Source organism: Odocoileus virginianus, unplaced genomic scaffold, assembly GCF_023699985.2.
Source record: "Odocoileus virginianus isolate 20LAN1187 ecotype Illinois unplaced genomic scaffold, Ovbor_1.2 Unplaced_Contig_21, whole genome shotgun sequence".
Classification (NCBI taxonomy): domain Eukaryota; kingdom Metazoa; phylum Chordata; class Mammalia; order Artiodactyla; family Cervidae; genus Odocoileus; species Odocoileus virginianus.
Genome location: NW_027224338.1, coordinates 1182951 through 1202777, shown reverse-complemented (window position 1 = coordinate 1202777; position 19827 = coordinate 1182951). Strand labels below are relative to the sequence as shown.

At 41.2% G+C, this 19827-nt stretch overlaps 1 protein-coding gene across 1 annotated transcript in view; it reads right to left on the bottom strand.

Annotated features, from left to right (window-relative positions):
• Positions 1-19827, bottom strand: part of GPC3 (glypican 3) — a 443947-nt gene that overhangs the window by 49720 nt on the left and 374400 nt on the right. Inside the window, exon 7 of the mRNA XM_070464223.1 lies at positions 11486-11645. Within this exon, the coding sequence (XP_070320324.1) occupies positions 11486-11645 (160 nt within the window). The remainder of the gene's footprint in view (positions 1-11485; positions 11646-19827) is intronic.

Here is a 19827-nt window from a genome sequence, read left to right as displayed (position 1 = left end):
GCTGTGAGTGACAGACAGGATGTTGAAAAGAATTGCTCCCTGGAAAAGTCTGCCATTTGTAAGGATCTGTTTGCTTAGGAAAATAGTTGCAGAAAATCATAATTGGTGACAGGTGCTCAAATACAACCAGAGAATCTCTTCTCCACTCCTCTTTCCTTCCCAGAGCCCAAAAAATTGCCTCATTGTTTTGCTCCAACATCTTGGTTCTCTTTTGTTCTACTTACATGTCTGCATCATAAAACCACAGCATCTCAGAGCTATTCAGGACCATGGAAGTCAAGAGCCCCTAATGTAGGTATCTATCCACTTTCTGACACTCCACTCTACCCTCACACCAAGCCAATGTTTCTGATATTTGGTTGTTCAGTCACTCAGTCGTGTCCGACTCTGCGACCCCATGGACTGCAGCATGCCAGGCTTCCCTGTCCTTCACTATCTCCCGGAGTTTGCTCAGACTCATGTCCATTGAGTCGATGATGCCATCCAACCATCTCATCCTCTGCCACCCCCTTCTCCTTTTGCCTTCAATCTTTCCCAGCATCAGGGTCTTTTCCAATGAGTCAGCTCTTTGCATCAGGTGGCCAAAGTATTAGAGCTTCAGCTTCAGATATATGGTTACTTACTCTCTAGTCAAACACCTCCAGAGTCAGGAAGCTGATTTCCTAGAGCAATCCATTCCACTGAGGAATCGCTTAAAGTGGAAAGTTTAACCTTTTTGTCAGTCAAAATATATCTCCTTATAAATTCCAAGTATCGGTTCTAGATCTACTCTCATCTTCCATATACAAGACCTCTAAATAGTAGAAGAGCTCCTGAATTCTCCTCTTGTAGAGACTGAACGTTGGGACTTTCTTTCAGTTGTCCTTCCACTGACCCTGTTTGCAGCTTCTTCTCCATCCTGCTCACTCTCCTCAGGATGCCCTCAAGGCGACAGACTCACAATGTCTCACCCAGTGTGTCCTCCCCCTCACAGGAGAACCCACCCCAGTGCTGACTGGAAGAGGGACCTCATGTCTCTTGGCTCACAACTTCCATTGCTAGAAGGATACTTTGAGGAAGCTAATGAAAGAAGCTTCCCAGGAGGCACTAGTGGTAAAGAACCTGCCTGCCAATGCAGGAGACATAAGAGACTGGGGTTCAGACATCCCTGGGTCGGGAAGATCCTCTGGAGGAGGGCATGACAACCCACTCCAGTATTCTTGCCTGGAGAATCCCATGGACAGAGGAGGCTGGTGGGCTACAGTCCATGGGGTCGCACAGAGTTGGACATGACTGAAGTGACTCAGTGCACACACACAATGAAAGAAACAGTGAGGGTGAAAGCTACCAAGTAAGATGCAAAAAGAAGCAAATGCTGACAAGTAAACCTTGCCCATGGATAACCTACTGAATGACAACTGTGGGGCAAGGCAGGAGAAGGAAGCAGAGGTTGGTGACTGATTGCTGATGACAAAGACTTGCTTTCTAACCTCTGAGAGGCACATCATTAATCAAGGAAACCACTTCACTTGGAAAGCCATCCTGAATGTGCTAATGAGATTGCCCCCTGTTCTAACAGAGACTGTTCTCAGACACCAGAATTTGCAGAATAGCCTTGACTCCACTTTTGTTTACTTGGTAATTATATTATTGCCTAAGTCCACCAATGAGCTACAAATTAAAATTCTGTCTGCACAGGTATTCCCATTCTCATCTTTAAAGGTTTTATTTACCATCACCTATATCCATTAGGATTGTTTTTAAAAAATCAAAAGGCAGTAAGTCAGTCTAGAAACATCAAGAGCCACTAGTGCTTTGGATCATTTTTCTGGATCATTAAACATCTCTTGGATGGGTGTGTACGTAGGCAGGGTCTGTAAGAAGATTTCCTTTCAAAAAGACTAACAAAATAAAAACTGCCAGTAATGTCATTCCTACCAAAGGAAACTGGAACTCTCCTGTCCCTGGCACAGGCAAATCAGAGAGAGAAAGAGGTGATGGCTGTACCTCTATTCTTTTCGCCATATTAACAAAATTAACAGACAGCATTGTCTGAATTGGAAAGAGACATGATAACATGTGTGCACACTTGTGCATGCATGTAGTTTCAGGGGTTTTGTGGAAGTCAGTGATTGTAGGGCAGCTGATGACTCTGAGTCCCTCCTCTAAGAACGGGACCTCAGCCTGGCTTCATATCTAATCTCCACCTGCAGCCCCTGGGACTGTGCTCACCACGTGCTCTCAGCTTCTCCCTTGTTCTGCAGGCTCATGATTCCTTGCTCCCCTGGGCTCCTCTGATTTGGCTCCCTCTAGAGTCCATTGTTCATTAGGAGAATGCACGGCCATCACGCAGGTTTGATTAGACATTGAATCTCTCTCTCTGATGAGGTATTTCTTCTTGCAGAAAGCGCTTCCCACTGAAGGACCCACAGCTGGTGCTCCCATATCCCTTGGGGATGAAGTAAGGATCCCTTCACTTCTATCTGGCAGCTCAGGTGGAGGCTCTGGCCTGGCCACCTTCCTGCTGGTTCTGCTTTCTTTTCTACTAGTAAGTATGGAACCTCCCCCTCCTATTCCTTTCTAGTCACACCAGATCACAGCAATTAGTTGAGGCTGTCACTCAAATGGCCAACATGGCTTCCTCCAGGGAAAATCAATCACCCCATTTAGCCACATTCACATAGTCAACTGTTTCCTTTTAATTTGAAAATTGATGACAAAATATAATACAATGGTCACAAATTGCTCACACTATCCCCAACGCTCCCCCAAGTCTTACAGTTGTATGGAAGGTCTACCAATAAGCAGAAGCATTATAGCATGTCCCCTGATAAAAGCCTCAGGGCCTAATGGTTCAGAGGGCAGTAGACCCACAAACGTGAACCCCAACATGTGTCCTTTAAAATAACAAGATGATAACTTTAGTTTTTACCTTTCCTTATTCTCATCTTCCACCAGCTTACCTGAAGTAATTCCCTAGTCAACACTAAGGCGTGGGGATGGCCCCTTTCTGGGTACACTTACTCAGTTGGCCAGTAATGTCAACTTTCTTGGCCAGAAAGTCTGCATCCAAATCCCTCTCGTGAGCCCTGGGAACTGCACAAAGCTCTGGGGTGAGGTGGGAATGACTGTCTTGTCCATGTGTTAGCCTGAACCACCTGGTCTGTGTCTGGGAGAAAAGTGCTATTATAGTGAGCTTTGGTTCGTTCAGCTTCCCTATGGCATTTGCTCTCTAAAAGAGGAGATCAAGGCATGAAAGCAGATTGCTTGTAGCTAAGAGCAAGATAGAATGGAAAGAATCAGGGGCCCTTTCATGACCCTACCCAACTCATTGTCCTCCCCTGCCCTCACTGCCCCACTAACACCAAAGAAAACAAAACATAACTAGCTGAGATTCTTTCAAGATGTAGGTGACTACTACTTTTGTGACTGGTTATTTGCACAATTCAGCAGACATATTTGTCATTGTTTAAATACCTTCTTACTGGGCTAAAAACAAGTTAATGAGCAACTGAAAATGCTACCCTGGGGATGAAAAAAGAGGGAGCACATTATAGTGAAATTTGCTGGCCAGAACATTGGGAATTTAATTTATAATTTTAGCTGTAGGCTTTTGATGAATAAAATTCACTTATGACCCCATGGTACCAAATAATATTAATAATGTTACCCTAAATGGGTAATTGCTTTACAGCTTATAAAGTATTTTTATATTCATTATCACATGTGTTTCATTCAATACCTTATGAAGTGGGCAGATTAGGAAATATTTGATTATTCTTGCATATGAGGAATATGAGGCTCAGAGGAGTTGAATGACTGTGTCCAAGTCCAACTCTGGGAAGTAACAGCAGAACTGAGACTCAGTTTGTCTGACTCCATACATGAAATGCCCTCCTTCCCGTGATATCTCAAGCTTCAGCAGCCTAAAGGGTAGGAGAATGTCCCGTTCACCCATCAGATGGGACCTACCTCCCAGGGTAAATGACAGGGGGACCACTTATGCTGAGATCTCATGGTTGAGGGACTGATATCCCAAGGAAGAAGGTTAAAGGGAGTCACTACAGGATCTTAGCTGAGAATTTCAGAAGTGGATTACTTAGTGGTTAGCAACCTTCAACATAAGTGCCAAAGATCTGACTGCAGGGTTTCCAAGGAGTGCAAAGGAAGTGAGATCAGGTAATTCAAACTATAGAATACATTGTGGGAACACTGCCATAATCTATTCCTGGGCTTGTTACCAGCAGGGCGGTATAAATCCGCATATATTTTGAGCTCTGAACAGGACTTGATCACTTTTCCATTAAAAAATCCGAGGACATTTCATTCTCCTACAAACCCTGTACTCATTCTTCAGCAGGCAATACGATTTGTTCTAAAGTGTGAAAAATTTGCAGATGTTACCCATGATAAAGGCCCATTTTAGAGTTCCTCCATTAATTTTACCCTTTTCACCAAACCACCCAGTCAATGAATTTATTAAAACATGTGACTACCAGCCCACATTTGTGAGGGTTTGATTTGATAGTTCAGAAGAACAGTTAAGCCACTGAAGCATCCTTCCCTTATTCTATGTGCACAAGCGTGTTAGGAATCAGAGTATAAGGCTACATTGGATCCACTTAAAAAAAGAAGAATGAAAATCATTGGCTTAAAAATATTTTCTAATCTCTGTTTTTAGAAAGAGGAGAGTCATTGTTCTTTTGCTTCCAGATTGTAAAGTAACTATAGGGAGGGACTATGGGGTGCAGAGACTCATGGGGCTCACAGCTTCTCTCCAGAACTGCTGGGAAGGGGTGACTGGAAGGGGTGGGGAAGCAGACAGCTTCTGTCCCTCCCAACAGCTGGGGAAGACAGAGGTGAATGGCAAAAGGGACCTGCTGAGACTTGGATTTCACCTTCACTTCCAGTCAGGGAACAAGTGTCAAGTTTTCTCTTTCCAGTCCTCACACTGACAGGAAGAGACTGAATGTTTCTTGAGGGCAAATATTTCCACAAGAAACACTGGTTGAGTATGGCAGGAAACTGCCCTTTGGTTCTAGTACTCGTTCAAGTCCTAGGCCCGAGGTATGTTCCATGAACTATTCTCCTCACGCTGCCACCAACCAGCTGAAGCCCCTCTGCCTCCCATGGAGCCACAAGGAATGTTCCTATATTCTATGGTCTGTTTCTGCCTTCCTCATCCAAAGAAATCAACTTTCGCAGTATCCATTCTTTGGCCCAGCTTGAGACAAGAGTATCTTTGTTTTCTGACTCGCTGTTATAAAGATGTTAGGCTCGCCAGCATGCTTTGGCTGTACCCACAGAATAGCGCAAGCTGGAGCAAGAAGAGGTCCAGGGAGGACAGGGGTGAGGGAGTGGTGACACAGATGTCTCTGAGACAGGTACTTCTTGCTGGGAGTTTTTCTGTGAACATAAATTTCAATTGTGTTTCCAACAGCAGGTATGCACATGTGCATACCTACGTGTGTGTGTGTGTACATGTGTGCGCAAGGGCATGTGTGTGTGTTTTCTCTGTGGGTGAGACTTGGCGGACAGGGAGCAGATGCTTAAGATGCTTAGTCATCATGTCTTGGCCAGGGACACATGGCCAGAGCTTGCAAAGCTTCTCAGGGATCAGCCCCAGCCAAAGCTCTGGGAGTCGCCAGCTACCCAAATAGCTTACAATGAGAGCTTTGACAAGGCCAAAAACTAGGAACAATGCTGATGGCAAGCTGGCAACAAAACAGTCATCTCATTGCACCAGGTTCATCATGGATGATCTATCTTTGGAAGGGAGTCTGAACATGGGTGTTCAATGTGAGTGCTTTATAACTCATGCGCTAAATTCAATCTTTTCAGAAAATACATGCTGAACTAGGGTTGCTGAGAAAGCCAAAGAGCTTCCAGAGACTTTGGAATAATAACAACAGTCCTCTGGTTGTTATAAATATTTGTAGAGCTTCATAGGTTACAAAGCACTTTCATACTTATTATCACATTTGATTTTCACAACCACCCATTGAGGTAGGCAAGTATGCTTATCCCCATTTTATAGCTAGAGAAACAGAGGCTCAGAGCAGCTACATAACTTGCTCAAGGTCCCACTGTAGTAAATATGCTAGGACTAGAACCGAAGTATCCTAACCTATCACAGAGATGATGGGCCTTGGGCCTCTCATAAGAGAGTACTCCTTAGAGTACTTGGCCCAATGCAGGGACACGTTAGTGGCTTCTTGGATGCTTCAACTATTAAGCCTAAATGCCACAAGAGTTCAATTAGAAGGTGGTAACACTGACTCGATGGACATGGGTTTGAGTAAACTCCGGGAGTTGGTGATGGATAGGGAGGCCTGGTGTGCTGTGATTCACGGGGTTGCAAAGAGTCGGACATGACTGAGCGACTGAACTGACTGACTGAACAACTGTAAACAAATCACCTAGGGATTGTGTTAACATGACCTTCTGATTCAGTAGGTCTTGAGGTGGGGCCTAAGATCCTGCATTTCTAACAAGCTCCCAGCTGATACAGATGCTACTACTTCATGGACCCCACTTGGAGCAGCATGAGGTAAGGGGAGATTGCAGAATGTCAGTTACCTGGTTTTAGTTACCTTTTATGGGTCTTAAATAAACCAAAAAATAAGGCGATTAATTCTGATCTACAATTGCAGGCTCTTGGAGTTCCCATAGGTCAGTAGCGACAGCAACACACCAGGTGCTTGAACAGTAGGTAACATTTTTGGAGTGTTTACTAGGTCCAGACCCTGTGCCAAGTGCTTTGCATGGATTATTTTATTTAACAGCCACAACACTATGAAACAGGCTGAGAAAGGAGGTAACCCTCCAAAAGGAAAACATATTAGCCTTGTTTTGAGAAGTGAAAGGAATAAGTCAGCTGCAACTGTGGGTAAGAAGACACTGTTTAGTGGTCATCTCAGCAGCAATTAAATTCAACAAGCGGAAAGAAGGGTCAGACTCCAAATTCAGAAAGAAGAATTATAGAAAAAAAGAGAACACTTGGGAAACTTTAGGATGAAGACTTTTAAAAGTGAATATACCACAGAAGGCCTGGATACTGCTCAGAACTTCTTATGAGCATCCTGGCCTACAAGTGTGCCGAGGGGCCAGGTGTGGGCAGCCCTTGGTAAGAAGCCTGGCTTGTCTGACTGGAAAAGCCAAGGGAGCTAGTGTAGAGAAAACAAGATCTGCTTCAATGTGTAAATAGCTCAGGAGAAGAATAGAACACAAGGAATATGCATGGTCAGAAGAAGGTGTCCCTGAAAGACTCTAGTAAGCATGTTGCCAGGGACTAAAGCCAAATATACGAACAGCATCACAGACTGTTGGCACTAGCATGGCCAGCGAGAGATGTCTGGGCATTCTCTTCATTTTACAAATGGAGAAACTGACTTCTCAAAAGAGGAAGGGGCTTGCCCCGGGACACATGGGAGTTAGAAGCAAAGCCAAGAATAGAAGCTCAGTGTCCTGCACTTCCTCCAGTGCATCAAAAGATGGGAATAAGTGAGCCAGGGAAAGCAGCCAGTAGGACTGCTTGCTGGCTAGAGTGCAAAAGAACTGTTCGGGGACAAAAGGGAGAGAGAAGAGAGTCTGAACATACTCTGAGCCTTGTTTTTTATTTTCAAGTTGTCTTGTGGAGGAAGGAATTTGGAAGCTCTAAATGAGATAGAGGTAAACGCACACAGTGTTCCAAGTCTAGTTGACTAAGTGGATGTTGATGAATCACCAGGATCAGATGGCATCTACCCAGATTTTGGGTAAAATTGTGTAACAGCTGACCAAAGTGTATAGCTTGTTGTTCCAAATAGCTATTGTGCCACGAGCCTGGCAGACTGCCAATGAGTCTCCTCTTCATGAGAAGCATTTCAAAGGGGACCCAAGGAACTCCAGGCAGGTAGGATCACTGAATATGTTAGGCAAGTGTACCCTATTGGGAGTAAAGCATCATTTTTCCTGTAAATTAATTAACCACCATTTGTGTAGCATTTTACAGTTGACAAAGCACTTAGGGTTAATCATGCCTAACTAATTGACTAGAATTCTTTGAGAGGATAAATGTGCATTTGGACAAAGGGAAACCAGTAGATGTAATCTATTTATATTTTTAAAAGGCCCTTGACAAGGTCCCACACCAAACACTCTTTAAAAAAGTTAAGTCACCATGGAATCGTGGAATTGCACTTTGAAATGGATAGGGAAGTGGCTTATAGGCAGGAGAGCAGGAGGAGGGATAAACAGGGACTTTTGCAGAAACACGAACAGTGGTGTGTACTAAGGACCAGCATGGGGACCAGTTACTAGTTTGCTGAGTCATCTAAGCAACCTTTAGCTGACCAAAAGCTTTTCAGGGGGAGCAAAATGCAAAGCAGATTTGTCCAATAAATGGCCTCTGAAAGCTGACAGCCTGACTCTGAATCCTGACTCTGACCTTAGCCACTGCATGACCTTAAGCAAATTACTCTACCTCTTCCAGCATCAGTTTTCTCATCTGTAAAGTGGGAATAATAATAGTGGTGTTGTGAAAATGACATGAGGCAACATGTGTGGATTTCTGGCACAGCACTTGCAGCATGGTAAGTGTCCAATTAAGAAAACCTTCTATGAGTTTTACTTATTATGTTTACTCAACATTCTTTCTGTAGGATGCCAGGCTCTGAGTGACCATGTTATGCTTAGGAATGGAACTTGGGAGCCAGTGCAAACTATTTCTTGAAAGTATTGGCAGAATTTGTTTTAGTAATTCAGAGGGCAGAGATAAGTATACAATGAGATGGTTGTGAAAGATTTCATTGAAGGAAACGAACAATTATGCAGCACCTAGTGTGTTGCAGATACTGGGACAGATGCCTCACAAACTTCTTCCCTTGATTTGATCCTGAACTAGTTGCTTAATGATGGATGGATCAAATGGATCCCCTTTTGATGGATAAGAGAATGCAGATTTAGCTAGGAGGCTAAGAACTGACCCAGGTCCTGCTAGCTCATAAGGAATAGAGCCAGAATTCAAATACAAGTTTACTCGACCCCTAAAAATATTTTCACTGCATAATACTTGAAATTCACTTTTAGAGATGGGTGGGTGTAATTCAATAGAAAATAAAAGGGTATGTACATAGAAATAAAGGTGGGGAACATTTGAAGACAGAAATAAGAACAGTATGTCAATTCATGCTCCTGGGGGATGAGTATGGTTTGTTCTTTCCGAAGTGTAGGGTTGCTATGTGGCTAGTGGTGGGAAATGACACTGGAAGGATGCTTTAGGCTAGACCAGAAAGCCCTCAGAACTCTGCTAAGGAGTCTGAGCATAATCTTCCAGGCAACGGGGACAGGATCAAGGTAGCTGAGCTAGGAAGAGGTAGGAGATGCTTTAGAAAGATTAACCTGGCAGCTATACAAGGTGAATTTGGTAGAATCTTCTGCCTGGGTCTCTGATTCTTTGTTCTCTAATCTGTTAGCCTAAGGCTCTCAATACTCCTGGCTTAGCCTAGAAGCCTGGAGACCACTTACGATGTGATCTTAGCATATGCACAGGTAGGGGATGTGAGGAAAGGAGGATAGAAAGGAAACAGTGAGAGAAGCAGAAAAAAATGATAAATCATCTACAGAGATTTGGTGCCCAACCATATATGAAAGGCAAGGGAGACGAGTCAAAGATGACTTCAGTTTTAAGCCTCAGTGACTGGGATAATGGTAGTGGCATTAGAAAAATAATGATATTAAGGGAGGAACCAGTTTGAGATGGTCTATTGTTAAGTTTGATTTATGATACATAGAGTTAGGGGTAATGGTGAGAAAGTCAGGAAGAAGAAAGCTAGTAAGCAGCTGGAGATCTGGCAAGGTAACTCAGGAGACCAGTGAAGACTGGAGGTAATGATTTTATGAGTTTTCCCCACAGTGGTATAATACTTAAAAAATGTTCACTGCAGCATTAACCACAACAGCCAAGAGGCAGAAACAAGCTAAATGTCCACTGATGGCTAAAGGAATAAAGTAATCACAGGACAGGCATACAGTGGAACATTATTTAGCCTTAAAAAGAGGGAAATTCTGTAGTCATACACTACAATGTGGATGAAACTTGAGGACATCATGCTGAGTGAAATAAGCCAGTCATAGAAGGCTACGTGACTCCACTTCTATGAGGGAGCTAAGTAGCCAAACTAGGTGCAGAAAGTCAAATGGTGGTGCCAGGGACTGAGGGAGGGGGAAAGGGAAGTTAGTGTTTAATGGGGACAGATTTTCAGTCATACAAATGAAGAAGTCTAGAGATCTGCCGTACATCTGCATATTATTATTAATAACAATACTGTACCCTGAAATGCTTGTTATGAGGGACTTCCCTGGTGGTACAGTGGCTAAGACTCTGTGCCCAGGGAACTAGATCCTATATCCCACAACCAAGGGTTCACATGCTGCAACTAAAGATCCTACACGCCACAATGAAGATCAAAATTCTTGTGTGCTGCAATTAAAGACTTGGTACAGTCAAAAAAAAATTTGAAAAAGTTTGTTAAGAGGGTAGATTTCATGTTAGATTTTTTTTGCCAGAATTAAAAAAAAAAAGAACTTACAAAAATCATTAAAAAAAATGAAATAGCCAAAGTAAATAAGATACATATTTTCTCTGGAGAAGTGAGAAAACATAGAAGCTTAAGAAGAGACTCAGTTTCAGGACAGCATTAGAAAGAAACAGGGAAGGAAAGAGGCTGAAACAGAAAGAGGAGCTTGTAGGGTCTCAGTAGTCACGGGCAATAGGATTTCAAGAAGGCTGTGCATTGCAGAAGGAAGAACGGACACCAGAAGTCTTAAGACTCAAGTTGGATTTCTAGCTCTTTCATTTAGATGAATCTCATTTCTTCTCTGAGCCCCAATTTTTCTTGTATTTATACAGTGCTTTATCTCTCTGTATAAATGGAAACAAGAATGCCTATCCATATGAAAGCATTTTGTACATTGGGCTAATCGATACAAATGTGGCTTGAGAAGAAATATTTTTTGTTATGGTTGTTTTGCCGTCTTGGCAGCATCAGCTATTTTTCTTCTACTTGTTTTCATGTAGCTGTACAGTTATGTAGCATAGCCTACCAGTGTTAAACTACTAGTGGAAAAAACCAAATATGACATTCTAAGAGGAGAAGGTCACCTAATGTCTTTTCTTTGAAAGTTACCCCATCATTGGTTTTTCACTAGGCTCTCAAGATTGCATTTCTTTTTGCATCTCTTTTTATAACTGAGAAGAACCAAGGAAATTTCCAGTAGGAAACAAAGCCAACTGATTCAAGTCAGTTCATTTTAAGACAATGAAAAACAGGAAGTTACCCTTTTAGGTCAAGAGATTTTTTTAAAAAGCTACCTGAAAACTTCATTTTTCTAAAGTGTCACCTTTCCTTGTTGCCATTGTGTATTACAGAGATTTTAGTGAAGTTATAAAGAGCAGATTCAATTGGTATTTAATTCCCAAGCATCACCATTTTAGCTCAGATTTGAACCAGCACTAATCACTTACCTGCAAGGAAGCGGAGCTGGTTCTTCACTTTCATCATTCCATCACCAGAGCCTCCGATGCACTCATCTTCATCATCGCCACAGTCTCCACTTTCAAGCCCTTCCTCATCAAGGTTTTTATCCAGAACTCTGCCTTTGGGTACAGACATGGTCCTCAGGAGCTGAAAGAAAACAACCAGGATTGCAGCAAATTTTTATATTTCTCAGGTAGGTCTAAGACAGTGTGTTGTTAACGGGAAGCATTTTAAAATGTGAAAAAGAGCTACACAGAAAGTTTTAAAAATCATTTTCAAACTTTTATAGACATACATTGCTTGTACTCTTTAGAGCTGCATACTTCTGGACCTTTCCATAGCATTTGACAGGATTCTCCACTCTTCCACTCTACTTCCACCATTAGTAGCCAGAATGAATATTATATCAGAAGTTTCCCATGTCTTAAGCCTCCATGGGAGAAGTCACTGATGAGGAACTTAAGCCATGATAGGCAAAGCATATTTATAGGCTGAGAGAACACCAAGTTCAGAAAAGATGTCTATGAAAGCCCACTATATCTATATTTACATTCACTTAATTAAAGCAGCAAATGCATCCCACCACATGAAGAAAATGGCAGTGACATTTTATATACATTTGGATGAATACTTATAATTGATTGTTTCATACTATGCCCTGACCACTTGAAAAACTTCAAAAATATCTCCATCTTCTACAGTTTCAATCAGATGCTTTGAAATTCATTCTGCTTTATTGTAGATCATATACACGCTCTGCAGTGTCTGGCCTTTCAGTCACATAGTCAATGCCTTTTTAATTTTAGGGTGACTTCCACCTCCCAAAAGTCTCACCACAGACTCAGAAGCCCAGCTCACAGCATGAGTGTGGTCTTCTGAGGGCAATTTTATTTTTCCTCACCATCTCTCTCCAAGGCTGTATTCCAATACCCTCTATTCCTACTGTAGCTTCTGCCCCACCATCCATGTTTAGTCCTACATATCAGTCCACCTCCTATTTTAAATAATGGACAACAAAAGATGTGGATATGCAGAAAGTGAGACTTTCGGAATTGCAGAACAGGTATCCAAGAAAAGAAACGCACAGGCACATTTTGGTTTCTGTGGCTTTCACTGTCTTGTGTTCACTGTCCCTGCAAAATATACTTTTCTGCTCTCCACCTGTGATTTAGCTGTTATACCATGATCTACTTGGAACAAGCTATATACCATAGAGAAATGTGACTCTGCAGGTTTGTTTCTCTTTCTAAGCAAAGAAAGAAAAATCCACAACAAAAAGCTGGTTCTTTCCTGGCCAACAGCCTCTAATGGTATCAGTGAAGCCAACCTCTCTATCTATCATCTTCTACTCCAGCACCGTCTCCACCATCAAACTCTAAACACATTTCCTTCTCTACCCTTTCCCCCATCCTACACATCTAAAAGTATAATATAGACACAAAGGCTTGGATAAGCTAGACCAGCAGTTCTCTAACATTTAGATTTCAAGACCTCTTTATACTCTTATTGGGAATATCAGGGAACTTTTGATTATACAGTTGTATCTATCAACATTACCATCTCAGAAATTACAACTGAGAAATTAAAAGAAATATTTAAAAGCTAATTTAAACATAACAAATAAAAAACCCATAACATGTTAACATAAATAGCATTTTTAATGAAAAAGAAATATATTTTCCCCTGACATAAAACCATTAGAAGGAAAGCTGGCATAGTTTTACATTTTTGCAAATATCTTTAATATCTAGCTTCATATGATACCTGGATTATCATATTACTTCTCCCTTCAATCTGTTGTTATATGTTGTTTCGGCTGAAACATTTGCAGAAAATTCAGCCTCTCACAGGTATGTAATGGGAAAAGACAGAAGTATTTTATTAAGAGTAGCCTTTTAAGATAATTCTGGATATTTTTCATTGAAACTACATAAAAACTCAACAAGTGAGAAAGGTTACTTGCAATGTTGGATATGAAACCATATAAGTAAACTTTTCATGTTATGTTACATTAAAATCCATTGGTGTGTTTTGAATTTTGAATGGGCCTTTTACCCATTTTGTCTCCTCATGCACAGATCATCTGGAAAATATTGGTTCACTGAGCTCTGCAGGTCTCCCAAATGTTGACACCTTTTATTATATGATATTTTAAAAATCACATTCATTAACATCACCTCCAATCTCATTTAAAAAGTCTTTGAAGCATTGGGAAGCTCTCAAGGTCATGGTGATAGATACAAGTTTTCCAAAATTTTAATTTACTCTTTAAAGTTTGAATTTTATCCTTGGCCACAGCACAGTCAGTATTTCCTTTAACTGTCAGGCTCTCTTTGTTCCTTTCAAACAAAATGTCTAACAAATACTCAAGCCTGCATAACCATAGTTTGTCAGTCATTAAAAAAGGCTAATTTAGCTCATGGCTTAAATAATCTCACAGATGCTTTTCCTTGAGACACATATCAACACAGTTCGTAGCATAAGTACCTTACACCTAAGTCAAATGTCATAACACAGAATATTTTTTTTAAAGTACACTCAATTGTTAAGGTTTAATATTTTAATTGTTTTTACTGCTTTAGCAATGATATTCTCAAGTGGAGTGCCTTTTATTTTCTTTCAAGTGTAATGATTACGAGTATAATTTGGTGTCACTGCCTTGATTCATGCTGTGGCACTGACAGTTGTACTCACTACTGCATCTGTACCATCAGTGCAAATATCAGCACAGTGAAAAAGGCAAATAATATTTAGTATTGTTGTGCAAGTCATTTTGACTGTGTGGATCCTTGGGTTTCATGGACTACCAGGGTTCATTAACTATTTGAGTACTACTAACCTAGACGATAATGTCATTTCAGTTTGACCAAACCACCCTAATTTCTTCCATTACCATTATGAAATGTATGGGAAAACTGCTTTTGACATACACGTTTTAGGGTCAATTTTGAAAAATACATCTTTCATATATGTCATGGATTACCTGAATTAGAATTGTTCACATAAGGGGAATCTGTGGTTAGATACAGCTTTGTGGACTTGCTATTTCTCAAGCACATCTCACATCTGTGCCTTTTATTAATCCCTTCAGCAAACATTAATTGAGCACCTAATGTGAGTTGTTTTCATTTCCGTCTATTGAAAGCACTCCATCCTTTCAAGCCAAGTTCAAATGTCACTTCCTTAATAAAGCCTTCTTGGCCACCACAGATGGTCATTATAATTCTCCCTTTCCCTCTTCCAGCACTGCTGCCTGTATCTGAACCTCCCAAATTGCAGTTTATGAATGCAACCTGGTATTATTTATTGTACATGTGGCTTCACTCCACCACCAGACAGTGAGTGCCTTATATATCTTTGAACCCCATACCATTTAAGGCAGTGTCTGGTACATAGTTGTTGTTTAGTCACTAAGTTGTAGCCAACTCTTTTGTGAGTCCATGGACTGTAGCTTTCCATTTCCAGGCTTCTCTGTCCATGGGATTCTTCAGGCAAGAATCCTGGAATGGGTTGCCATTTCCTCCTCCAGGGGATCTTCCAGACCCAGGGATCGAACCCACATCTCCTGCACTGGCAGGCGGGCTCTTTACCACTGAGCTACCCTGGCACATGATAGGCACTCAATAGCACTTCAGTGCTATTGAACTGAAGCAAAAGGAAGTGGCATGGCATATTTAATTCTCTAACAGCTACTTCCACAACCTCATGAAAAAAAGAGAAGGCCAAAGCACAGATGAATTATAGAAAAACTTGTAAATGAATAGCTAAAGTCTTTTGGACGACCCTGGCTAAGATCTGTAGCTAATCTTTGAGAGGCTGTTTTCCAACCTCGTGTACAATGCCTCCAGTATTCTCTGGTATTTCAGGGTTTTTTTTAAGTGCAATTAAAAAAAAACTTTAAAACTTTGCCAGTGAAATTACTTCTTTAGTTCTTAAATTACTCCCACTTGGGTGACAACTTCAGCATTGAAGAAGGATTACAGCACACTTTCCAACCATATTACATAGACGTTGCTGATGAGCCTAACCCTCACACATTAACAAAACCAATCCAAACCTAGAAAGCTATTGTTAATGCAAAAGTCTTAAAGGACTCTGAAGCGCCAGAGTGTTGAAAGAAGGGTAATGTGTCAGAGATGAGGAGTTGCCAGCGAGGACTGTGGATTTAGTACAGCCTGGAATTTGGCACAGAAATCAAATCAGCTAATTACAATTCACAATATTGACCTTTTCGTTCCCTCTCTCACTCTACAATGTCTTCCAGACTGAATGCTCACTTTATGAAAGGAAAGTTATGAGGCCCTTGTACAGTTAACTTTAGGTGCCTAATGCTTTTGATTAACTGTTTGCCATTTTCAAAGGACAATATCCTATTAGCTTTTTAAAAGCCAGGGCTCAGAATAATGATTATTGTTAACTATCTTATTAAAACACTGATCTGATGATTTTGCTCCACGACCCCACTGAAACATTCACTAAACCTGACATTTCCGCCTTGCATCATTCGGCCGGCCTTAGCGAGAAGTACATGAGACCTTTCCACTGCGCAGCTTTTTCCATTTTCCACCCTCCTTGCTACTCTGTTGACTCACATGAAACTTTCACAGTTGCTTAAATATACAATCACTTTTGATTTTATGATGTCATATTTTCATTATGTAAGTATTAAAGTAGAAAGATGAAAGAAAGGGATATAAGGGGGAAATTCCAATTTCCAAACTTTAAGAACCAGTGTTTGGTTTACAAGGGTAGGGTTTGTTTCTAATGGCTGTATTTTTACATAGTTGAACTTGCATTTTAGAATTAGACTGACTCGGGTTAGAATCCTGGCTTTTCCCCTTATTAACTTCTTTTTTTCCACTTATTAACTTTGTTGCTTAATCTCCCTAAACCTCAAAGTCCTCATCTGTAAAATGAGGAAAATGCCTGTCTCCTAGAATTGCTGTAATGAATAAATGTGATCAGTGTAATTCTTCAAATGTGTTTAAAACACCTACACAGTGCCCTCCAGGGATCTACCAAAATCTACCTAACCATTTTCCTAATTTTGAAAATATTACATTGCTTCTAGTTCTTTTGCTCCTATAAATAAAGATGGACCATCAGGAGTATTCAATAGTTCTTTCCATATTTTGGATTATTTTCTAGTTTCCCATTAGTAGGATTACTGGGTCAAATGGTATGTACATTTTTATACACCATGAGAGTGAGTCTTCAATTTCCATCTGAATCACCTAGGATGTTTGTTAAAAACTCCAGCTTCCAGGCCCCACTCACGGAGCTTTTAATTGACTAGGTCTGGGGTGGAGCACAGCCCCACCCTGCCCTGTCCCCACCTTCCTGTGAGTGAACCACAGACCACAGTTTAAGAAGGGCTACTCTGGAGAAGGAAATGGCAACCCACTCCAGTATTCTTGCCTGGAAAATCCCATGGATGGAGGAGCCTGGTAGGCTACAGTCCATGGGGTCACAAAGAGTCAGACACGACTGAGCGACTTCACTTTCACTCTGGTGATACTTCACCTCCCAGAAACCCAGTGAAACCATCTTTGTACAAGAGTCGCCTCAGCTCCACAGGTGTCTGAATCCTTAATGCATGTTCTTCAAACCACTTTATTAAAAATCTGATGATTTCCTTTATACTTAGGTATGGACATCATGACCTTTTGTCTTTGTAGTTAATGAAAATACTCTTGTGTAAAGTGAGTGACTTCAGGATTACAAAGGGAAATATTTAAGTTTCCTTGGAACAGGTACTCAGGGTTGTGTGATAAAAGGAAACAAACGTTGAATAATTACTTAAGAAAATTAGAACCACAGCATAAGAGCAAAAAAGGCTTTCTAGAGTACAGCAGTTTCATGTTCTTAAAACCATAACCAAGATAACAAAAGAGCACTGCAGCATGGGACAGTGTGATTTGGCCAAAGCTCTTTTCATGCTTGGTTGACAGGGGAACAAAGATCAAACGACGTACTTGTTGTTCTTAGGGGGATCAAATATGCTGAAATTAGACCAGAGAGAGCTGCAATTCTTGATCTGCCTATATGGTATAAGTAATGTGCCTCTTGGAATTATCTCGATTGTAAAGATATGGACTTTATCAGCCACACACTTTGCTAGGACTTAACATATGTTCTTTCATGTAATCCTCAAATCCACACTATCAATTTGTATAAACAAGGAAGACTGCCATCCCCATTTCCCATGTCAAGGGAGGCTCAGAGAGGAGATAAGACTAGACCAAGCACCAAGTGATAGAGTCCTCATTAAAAATAGTCTTCTGCTTCCAAGTCCACAGGTCTTCAAAAACAAAAACAACAAAAAACCCCCTATGCTCTCTTAGGTAAAGACAACAACTAATGGGGTCTTCATTCACATTTTCTGCCATCTTGACTTCTTTACCTAAGATAATTTCCAGTTCAGTCTCATTTTCTCAGACACTATCCATGAACTATACCGTGATGGGAAAGCCTTCTGTTATTGGCTGGGAGAGCTGGTTGGCTGGGGACAGGGGTGGAGGGGAAGATAATGACATCAGATGCCTCCTGCTTTTTTCCCAGCCTTGCATCTCCTGCATCTTAAAGAACCAAACCATCTTATCACAAACACGTTTGTTTTGAAAAGCTTCAGACAGCTGGTTAGAATAGAATGAAGAATTCCATCACTGCTGCTACATGGCTAAGAGTTTTCTTGACTTCAAGCACTTTAGCATTTTAAAAATAAAGGATAAATAACAAAGTAGATGCTACAAACATGGGGCTTGGAACATGTTTTGAGGATTTAGCTAGTTTTGTCTCTTTTGGCCACTCACATACCTCTCTCTAGGCATTTTTCAAAATATCTAGAATCCAGGTTACCTTTTTTAAAGCTATTGAGCTGGGCTTACAAAACTGATTTTGAACTATTTGGGCGCTCAGTGTTATACAACCTGCAAGGAATGCTTTGGGGGCTCGGCTTTCCATGTCCACAGCAATGTAAATACATGCTTTACTGTTTGTATTTGAGTAGCATAAGCTAATGGGAAACAAATGTAGTGGCTCCAATGAATCCCAGCTTTGGAGGAATGCCATTATTATTTATACGTTGTGCACATCCATGAGACCTAGGGCACATGACCTCTGTTTGCGTGCACAGTTTCTTTGAACTAATGCACCAAACCACAGCCACAACTAATTGGAAACAATTGCGACTCCACACGTTTGAGGAGAAGCCAGAACCAAAGTGCATAGGACTAGAATGAATGGCTATATAGGCACTTCACACATTGGAGAGGCAATAAAGTATAGCCCTTAAGAGTGTGAGCTCTGGAATCTGACCAGCATGGATTTGAACCTCTACTCAGTGTACTTACTATCTGTGTTACTTTGGGCAAGTCACTCAACCTCTTTGAGTTTCAGTTTCCATGCCTATAAAATAGGGGATAATGCTATTTATTAACTTCACAGGGCTGTTGAAGATTTAAATTCAATAGTACCTTTCACCTTTCATAGTCCCATGTATCTTCCTTTCATAGAACTTTCCACAGTGTGTAATTATACAGTCCCCTGTTGCACCCCCACTAACAGAAGAAATAACCGTCTGTTTCGATTAGCAGTGTGTAGTGCAGTGTTTGGTACAAAGTAAGCATTTACTAAATATTCATTAAATGGATGAATGAATAAATAGAAGAATGGGTATAAAGTGCTTAGCACATTGCCTGGCAAGGCTCAAACGTGTTGACTCTGTTGCTGAGGTTGATGGTGATGATCTTGAAGATGAGGAAAGGGAGGAAGAGGAGAAGCAATAGCCACCATGAAGAGCTTATTACAAATGGCTTGTGAAGCAAAACAAATAACACTCCATGGCCAAATACTGAGGCACCAGGAGAGAGGGTGGGTGAAATTTTTAAGAGTCTGGGGAAAGCCTTCTGCATGCTCCCAGGAAGATAAGGGTCTGTGCACTAAGGATGCATGCAGAGAGAGAAATGTGCAGTAATAGATAGCAGTGGGACCTGTCAGAGGCTGTGCTTTCATGTGCTGTCAAGTCAGAAGGCCACCCACACCCGGACACACTCTTGCCTGGGCATTGCTTTCACTTCTGCCTCTTACCCACAGCACATGCTTTCTCTACCACTTTTAGCTTCCCTGATTCTTACTTGATGTTTGTTAATGTAGAGTGGAAACGTGTGAAAATAAGTCCTCCCAATTCAATAAGTACCTGGAGAGTAAAACAAGCCAGGATGTGAGAGAAGCAAACTTGGGAGGAAATTAAAAACAAACAAACAAACAAAAACTATTCCTGTGGGGCTCCCTCCCAGTGGTAGAAATGGTTCTCTGCAGTTTTAGGAAA